Source organism: Suricata suricatta, chromosome 8, assembly GCF_006229205.1.
Source record: "Suricata suricatta isolate VVHF042 chromosome 8, meerkat_22Aug2017_6uvM2_HiC, whole genome shotgun sequence".
Classification (NCBI taxonomy): domain Eukaryota; kingdom Metazoa; phylum Chordata; class Mammalia; order Carnivora; family Herpestidae; genus Suricata; species Suricata suricatta.
In genome coordinates, this window is record NC_043707.1 from 2,618,894 (window position 1) to 2,627,776 (window position 8,883).

At 52.3% G+C, this 8,883-nt stretch overlaps 1 protein-coding gene across 1 annotated transcript; it reads right to left on the reverse strand.

Moving 5' to 3' along the window:
* Window positions 1–3,163: 3,163 nt before the first annotated feature.
* C8H16orf90 (chromosome 8 C16orf90 homolog) lies at window positions 3,164–5,007 on the reverse strand. Its single transcript, XM_029948839.1, has 3 exons — window positions 4,886–5,007; window positions 4,077–4,415; window positions 3,164–3,663 (listed from the first exon to the last, which is right to left on the reverse strand). Exons 1-3 carry the CDS (start codon window positions 4,926–4,928, stop codon window positions 3,500–3,502), a joined length of 546 nt encoding a protein of 181 aa, XP_029804699.1. The 5' UTR covers window positions 4,929–5,007; the 3' UTR covers window positions 3,164–3,499.
* Window positions 5,008–8,883: the final 3,876 nt, after the last annotated feature.

Genomic DNA, 8,883 nt, shown 5'->3' on the forward strand with positions numbered 1-8,883 from the left:
TCCTGTTTTTCCAGTGCCAGCCTGCTGCACTTTGGGTCCCACCTCTGTGGACTCAGTCCCCATGGCTGAGGGCAGCTCAGGGACTGCTGGTCCACTGTCCAGTCCCAAAGATCGCTTCCAGCTGAAAGGGCCCTTTGTTCTGTATCATTTGCCAGAGAACGCCAGAGAACGCAGTCCTGGGACAGAGGTTCTAAAAATTTTTTTTTATGGTTTTATTTATTTTTGAGAGACAGAGACAGTGCGAGCAGGGGAGGGTCAGACAGAGGGGGAGACACGTAATCTGAAGCAGGCTCCAGGCTCTGAGCTACCTGTCAGCACAGAGCCCAACGCGGAGCTTGAACCCACAAGCCATGAGATCATGACCTGAGCCAAAGCCGGACGCTTAACCGACTGAGCCACCCAGGCGCCCCGGGGGTGGGGGGTTAGGGGCGCAGAAGTTCTAGAGCTGAGTATCACGGCCGGGTTCAGCATGATCAGAAGGCCCTCAGCAACTGCCTGTTGTTTCAGAGTCTCTGGGCAGCTCTCGGCCTTGAGCTGGGGCCTGGTCCTCTCGGGGTGGGTCGGGGGGGGGGCGGGGCACTGTCCTGGCTTAGAGAAGGTTCTGCAGGTGACTCAACACAGTTGTCGGGTGGGGACTTGAGGCCAGTGCCCCCGCCCCAGGAGCCTGGTGGGAGCTTTGGGCCGGGACACCCCATCATGACAACCTACAGCAGGGCACCGCTTTGTCCCAGTCCCTGATGGGCCAAGCCCAGAACCAGGCGCTTCCACCAACCTCTCCTTGGGGCTTTGGCCACCCCAGGGCAGGGGGTCATGTTTGTTACTCCGTTAGACAGATGAGGAAAAGTGGTCCAGGGCCTGGGAGGTACCTCAGTGAGTGAATGGTGGGCCTAGAGCCCAGTCCAAGTCTGGACCCTCCAAAGCGCATGTGCAGTGCTCCCCATAGCCCTCCCTAGGGGCCAGAGCCTAAGGCACCTGCAGAGCTGGGTAGGTGGGAGCCTTGTGGTGGGGGCGGGGGCTGATGCTCCCACAGGGACCTCTGAGCAGTGCCTGCTGCCGGTAAGTCACACTTGGGTTATTTGTGCCAGTGTGTCCGTCTGCTTTCCTCTGATGGGTCAGCTTCAGGAGTCAGTAGGTGGCTCCCTGGGGTCCCTGCTCAGCGTGTGACCAATTACCACCGTGTCCTGGGGGGTGGGGGTTCTGGTCAAGCCTTGCCTTGAGAACAGTTGTGCCTTCCCAAACCGGCCTCCCTGCATCAGGTGTGAGAACACCTTGTCCAAAGGGCTGAAAGGGACTCCTGGCGGCCCTATTGAGTGCTTCCTAGGTGTTCAGGGAATGTGGTGGGGTGCCCCAGGGCGCTCAGGGCACATTTCCATGGGTGCCGACTTGTTTGGGACGTGCCTTTACATCAACTCTGAGTCCCCGGGACACTAGGACTGTGGCTTTGCTCTTTTCGGCCTATTCCTTGTGTTTTTCAAGAAGGCCTTGGGAGGCACAGGGAAGAACCATTTAGAGGTGAGCTAAGCGAGTTTTCTCTGGAGCCAGCTTGTCATTGAGCAGATGTCTCTCACAGGGAAGAGCCGGGACTCTACGTTGTCTGCTCTCCATGACCTCAAGCGGGCGGCTCGACTGGGGCTAAGGGACCCACTCCAAGAGGGCCCAGAGCTTGGCCCTGGCTGTGGCCGCAGTTCCCTCCACATGGCCTCCCCAGCGCTGACTTTGTTTCTCATCCTGTGGGGGGGGCTCCCCCCCAATGCACACACTGGGAGCTGCCAGGCCACATTCTGTTGGTGAAGCAAGACCCAGAGCCAGTCCCAATTCCAGGTGGGGGCTGTAGGAGCGAGGATGCCAGGACAGGTGCCTTGGAGGCCATGGTGGCCACGGACCACGTCCTGAGGCCTGGACCTCGGGGCAGCCTGTGCTTCTTTCTGAGCCCAACAGCTTCATCCAGAAGTGTGGAGATTGGGGCCCTGTCACCATATACTGTGGCTTCTGGTAAAGTGTCACTTCTGCCCAGTGCTGGGGACAGCCTCCCTAACTTCTGTTTTCAGCAATCCACCTGGCCTTGGCCTTCTGGGACAGCAGGGAGTTGCCCTTTTTGTCACTGCCCAGTGGCTCGTCTGGTAGACCCGCTAGGCGGCCCTGTCCCTGTCCCACCCATCTGGAGGGTTCACACACCTACGCTCCTCAGCCTTCTTGGGGTGCTTTCTGGCTGCTGCCACCTCAGCCTCCCACTGCTCAAGGCCACACTCACCCATGGACCTGAGTCTCCAGAATCTGCTGTCCCAGAGTAGGACTGGGGTACAGGGGCAGGGAGGGGCCCTGAGGAATTATTCCCCTGCATCTGGAAGGAACCCAGGTGTCCAGAGTGTCCTTGACATCATTACATGCGGTCTGCCAGGAGCCCATGGTGGGGCCACCTCAGTCCTAGCCCGACCTGGATTGCCAGGACTGGAAGTCAGCCACACAGGGGGGCATTGAGATGGACCCAGACCCTCCCATCCCGTCCTTACTGGGCTGAGTTTTAGTGATGCAGAGCAGAGGGTCTCACCCAGAGTGATTCTGTCTCCCCGCCCCAGGGACATTAGACACTGTCTGGAGATACTTGGTTGTGACAGTGGGAGGAGAATGCAATGGGAATCCAGTGGGTGGAGGCTGCTAGATATAGGGACAGCCACTGTGACAAAGATCCAGCCCCAGATGTCAATAGAGCTGATGCTGAGACACGTTGGTATGTTGGAGTCCAAGCTCAGGTGCCTGGAGTCCAGCCCAGCAGGGAGACGGGCTGTGCCCACCCTGCCTGGACGGACAGGGTGGCCAGGGGTCCCCACGGAGCAGTGAACTCAACCAAGGCCTGGGTGAGGCGTGGGGTTCAGGCCACCATCTCTGCCCAGGTTGGGAACTTGCTCTCTGCTTTCGTTTGTCCTCCGCTGCCTCGGCCAGAATCCCAGGCCTTGCGTTTAGGTCTGTTGAGACCTAGCCCTTCCAAGGAACCTTGCAGGTGTCTCACCCAGAGGAAAGTGTTCACTCCTCAACCAAGGGTGGGAGCACCTTGGATCCTCCCTGGATCCAACCCAGAACTTTGGTCTCCGTGCAGCTGGCAGCTTCTCTGAGAGACGGTTTCTCTGCGTTGACCTCGCCACAGACAGAGCCAGGGGCAAGAAGGTGCAGGCCTTGGCTTTTATCAATATCAGACCTGTGGGCCTCCCAGCCTCCTGGGAGCCCAAGTGTGCTCAGCCTGACCTTCCAGGTACAGGTGGCTGACCTGAGTTGGAGCAGGCTGCAAGGGTTTCTATTTTTTCTGCTCCTCCCACAGGACCTCCTCCCTCCTCCCTCCCCCCTCTTGAGTTTTCCTGAGGCCCAGCCTCTGGTGCTGGGCAGCTGCTGGGGTATCTCTGGGGTGGCTCCTAGTAGGGGTGGAGCCCTTCCTCTCTGGACCTGCCTCCTTCTCCTGAGCCATCCTTTTCCCTCCTGTCCCAAGCTGGGACAGCCAGCCCTGACATCAGATCCCTATGGTCTCCAGAGCCCCAGAGCGGGTTCTCTTGCACAAGGGACATGTGGACTCCTCTGAGGCCCCCCAGGACCTCTTGGGCCTGAGCCCCAAGCCTTCTGGGGGACGAGGCTGGGAGGGGGCACCCTTGGCCGGGTCCACGCTGGAACTGGAAGCTGAGGAAAGTGGGGAGAGAGGAGTCACTCGGAGGAACCCAGGGGAGGCTGCTAGCCCGTCCTCTGACCCCCCCCAACCCCCCCCCCAACGCCAAACCTGGCCTTCTTCAGATTAGGAGGGGCAGTTCTTAAAGAGAGCCCATGAGGGAGGGAGGAGGAAGAAGGAAACCTGGTTCAGGCTGGCAGGACCCTTGTCTAACTCAGCCCCCTCATTTTACAAGTGGGCAAACTGAAGGCGGGTATGGGGCGGTAGGGGTGATGGTGGGGAGTTAGTTGTTAGAGGTCCCTCATTGAAGGCAGAGCTGGGATAGGAACGCAGAAACCTTGGCAGTGAAGAAGGGTCTGTCTGGGTCCATCTGACCCCAACCAACCCTTCTCTGGGTCTTTCTCTCCTTTCCCCAGCCCTGCCTCACCTGGATTTCCCAGGCTGTCCCCAGGCACTTGAGCTTCCAGAAGGACTGAGCAGTGGCTGTCACCTGGGCCCAGAGTCCTATGTGGCAGGTCTAGGGGCCAGGCCATACCCTCGGGCCGTGGGAGGCAGCTTCTGGCCATGAGCTGGCTCTCACACTGGCCGGCCGGCTGCATGTGGGCTGGCAAGTAGAGACTCAGGCCCCGGAGATGGCGCAGCCGGAAATTCTTGGGCTTGCTTCCCTGGGCACTGGGGCACTGCTGCTGGGCCCCCAGGCCCCCCTCGTAGATGTTGGGTGGCGTGTCGGGGTGGCTGGGATGTTCTTGGGCCCGGCTCACTGCATCTGCAGAGGGGAGGGCAGGAGGGTGGTGGCTGACAGGCTGCAGCCATGAGGGGAGAACACAGTCATATGCCCTAAGACCAGCTCGTGGAAGGGACTCCACCCATTGCTTGCGGAGCCTGGGCCTACCTGTCTGTCCAGCAGGCTCAGTCCCCTGCCTCCGCCAACCCCCACCAAACATATTAATCCTCTTCCCTTCCCCAACCAACAGGGAGGTTTGAGAAGCCGGAGACCATGGCATGAAGATCTCAGGATTTTCAGGCCCTTCCGACCACCTCTTTTGCCCCCTGTCCTAGAAAAAGCATTCTGGTGCCAGTCGAGAAATTGCACAGTGGCTCCAGGACCACACAGCCCTAGACCATTGGCCATTCCCCTCTCCCAACATGCATGGCCTGGAGGCCACGCTGGTGGCTTTGGGCCCAGGCCGGGACAGGAGGGCATCTCTCCAGCTGTCACTCCCCGCAGCCCAGCACCTTTTATGCGCAGCTCAGAGAATGCACAGACCAAGGCTTCCATGGAGGGCCCGCGAGGTGGGGGAGGAGCAGCTGGGTCCCCTGTGCAGCAGGGCTCTGCCCTGCCCGGGTCTGCAGGTCTCCCATGGCAACGGACTCTGTGATGTCAAATGGAAGACTCCCAGCCTTCCTGGGCTCCCCAGTTTGGGTGAGGATGATGCCCGGGGTAGGGGCAGGGTGGGTGGAGGGCAAGGGAAGGGGGTGGACTCTTAGGGGAGGTCCCTGGTCCTCTGGTTTGGGACAGGCCACACGAAACAGACTCAGCTATTGCAGGCTGGAGAGTCACTCTCAGTGACCTCTTGGCGGGGGGTCGGTGGGGGGGTCTCAGTTTGTTCATCCGTGGGTGGGAAATGACTTGGTGAGGTCTGAGCCAGTGCTTTGAGCCTGCTGAGGAGGTGGTTTTGGGTGGCTGCGCAAGTCACTTAATTGTTCTAACTGTCCATCCATTGCCCTATAAGTTGATGATGGGGTATCATATGGGCCATACCAAGTGTGAGGACGGATGTGGAAGAATTGGAGTTCCTGTCTACTGCTGGGGGGGGGCTGTAAAGTGGTATCCCTGCTTTGGGAGACCGTTTCTTCAAAAGTTAAACTTAACCCTTCTCATTCACAGAGTCGCACTCTCATATAAGGAAAACATTAATTCACATGTAAAAAACAACTTATTTGAGTGGATAAAACCATTAGAGATTTTAAAAATCAGCTCATTAGTTACAGGACACAAGATCTACACGCAAAAATTGTTATTTTTAGATACTAGCAAATAAAAACAAACGAATAAATTTAACCAAGAAGGTGTAAGACATATTGGAAACGACAAAATTCCTAGAAAAAAAAGACTTAAAGGGACACACACACACTCAACACATATATATCCTTGTTCATGGTTGAGACAGCAACACTCTCCAAAATGATCTACAAACTGAATGCAATCTGTATCAGAATCCCAGTGACATTTTAGGCAGAAATAGGAACGCTGATCTTAAAATTCATGTGGAACTACAAGCCAGATAACAACAATCTTAAAAAAGAAAAAATTTTAAAAAGAAAAACTGTAACACTTATGGTAATGCTACAATAACCCAAAGAGTGTGGAACTGGCGTAAGGACAGACATCTCAACCAATAGCATAGAAAAGAGAGTCCAGAAATAAAGCTATGCATCTGTGGTCATTTGATTTTCAACAGCAGTGCCACGAATATTCAATAGGAGAAAAAAAATGTCTCTTCGACAATGGTGCTGGAACAACTGGACAGCCAGAGGCCAAAGAATGAAGCTGGACCCCTACCTCACATCATTTACAAACATTAACTCAAAATACAACAAAGACCTAAATGTAGGCGCTAAAACTATAGAACTTTTCAAAGAAAATACAGGATAAATCTTCATGACGCTGGAGTTGGCAGTGGTTATTAGATATAATAACAAAAACACAACGAAAAATAAACTGGACCTTGTCAAAATGTAAAATTTATGTGCCACAAAAGCACTATCAAGAAGTGAAAAGACAGACTATAGAAAGGGGCAACAGGTTTATAAATTGTATATGATAAGCACAGTATCCAGAATATATAAAGAACTCATAAACTAAAACAAAAACCTAATTTGAAAATGGATGAAGAACTTAGACATTTCTTCAAAGAGGATATATAAATGGTTAATAAGCACATGAAAAGATGTTCAACATCATTAGTCATTAGGGAAGTACAAACTTACATGATAGTGATATACTGCTTTACACACATGAGGATGGTTATAAGAAAAAAAGGCAGGTATTAATGAAAATGTGAGAGAAATTAGAACCCTCTTACACAGCTGGTGGGGATGTAAAATGGTGCAGCCACCATGGGAAAACAGCTTAGTGGTTCCTAAACAAGTTAAACATAGAATTACCATACAGCCTAGTAATTCCACTTCTAGGTATACAGCCCAACGAACCGACAATAGGTTATTTGTTTGTTTATTGGGGGTGGCGGCAGGGTGGGCAGAGAAAGGAGAGAGAATCCCAAGCAGGTTCTTACAAACTGTGAGATCATGACCTAAGCTGAAATCAAGAGTCAGACACTTACCTGACAAAGCCACCAGGGTGCCTCTAGTTTTGCTTTTTTAAAGCTTTTTTTTTTTCTTTTAGTCATGCTTATTGAGATACAATTTTAGATACGGGGAAACTGACTTTTTTGTGTGTGCTTAGCTCTGTAAGTTGTGGCAAACACCTACTGTCACGTAGTTAGCACCATGATCAAGATATACAATAGTTCCATCACCCTCCAAAAATTCTTTTGCACCTACCTCCTCCTGGCAACCGTTGATTTGGCTTCTTATCCAGACTGTCACGTAAATGGAATCATACAGTACGTAGCCTTTTGAGTCAGGCTTCTTCCAGTTAGTATAAGACCTTGAAGTTCCAGCATTGTCCTCCTGTATATGAGCAGTTTGTTTGCTTTTTTACTGCCGAGTGGTAATCAGTTATATGGATATACCAGTTTGTTTATCCATTCATAAATTAGGGATGTTCCCTTGAATGGTTTCAAGTTTGGGGGTCACTGTGTACAAGTTTTGTTTGTTTCTCTTGAGCAAACACTTAGGAGTAGGATCAGTCGTATACTTTTTTATGTTTATTTATCTTTGAGAGAGAGAGAGAGACAAAGCATGAGCAGGGCAGGGGCAGAGAGAGGGAGACATAGAACCAGAAGCCAGTTCCAGCCTCTGTGCTGTCAGCACGGAGCCCAGCGTGGGGCTTGAACTCACAAACTGTGAGATCATGATCTGAACCAAGCTGGTTGCTTAACTGACTCAAGCCATCCTGGCGCCCCAGCCATATGTTAAATATATATTTAATTGTATAAAAAGATTACCAGTTTTGCAAAGTGGCTGCACTGTTTTAGATTCTCACCAAGAATGTACAGAAGTTCAAGTTGCTCCACATTCAAACCCTTGGCACTGTCAGGTTTTTGTTATTTGTTGCTTTAACCATTGTAATAACTGCCTAGTGATATATCTCATTGTGGTTTAATATGCATTTCCCTGATGAGTAATAACCTTGAACATCTTTTCATTTGCTTATTACTTGCCATAGATCTTTTTTTGTGAAGTATCTGTTTAATTTTTTGTCTGCTTTCTAACGATTGCTTTCTTACTGATTTTGAGAATTCTTTATGTATTTTGGATAAAAGTCTTCCTATCACATGTTTTGTGAATATTTTATTCTGTAGGCTATCTTTTCATTTTCTTAAAGTGTCTTGAAGAGCAGTTTTAAATTTTGCTGCGGTCCAATTTATTTAAAAACACACCTTTTATTTTTTACGGATCATACTTCTGGTGTACCTAAGAGATGTTGCTTCACATAGTCACAAAACGTTTCCCCTAAGTTTTCCTATGGAAAACTTCTAAAGAGTATAAGCCTTACATTTAGAAGGGGGGGGGAGGCTTTACATTTAGGAAAAAGCGGAGGTCCATTTATTTGCATATGGATTTCTGATTGTTCCAAAACCATTGTTCAAAGACTGTTCCTCTCCACAGAAGCGCGACCAGGTGTGTGGGCTCTAACTCGGGACTCTATGGCGCGAGCGTTTGACCGTCTTTTCCTTCCCGGACACCGAAAGGCAGGAGGGCGGCCAGTGGGTGGCACTCCCTCCTCTTGGCCCGCGCTTCCGGGCTCCGCACACTTCATTCACATCTCCAGCCCCTCTTGGTCGCCTGCCTACCAGCTTGACAGCCAGACAAGACTCCCAGGGGCTCCATCAGCGGGCCGGGCCATGTGTCACGCGCAGCCCTCACCTCGCAGCCCCACATTTCCCCCACGAGCGCACGACCATCGCCATGCCACCAAGCGCCATGATTGCCAGGACAAACGCCGGCCGACAGAGACCGGGGCCGGTTTCCGGCCTGTCGTGAAGCCCGAGGCAGCTGAGCATGTGCGGCCGCTGTAGGGCCGGGTGTCGCCGCCCAGCGGTCAGCCT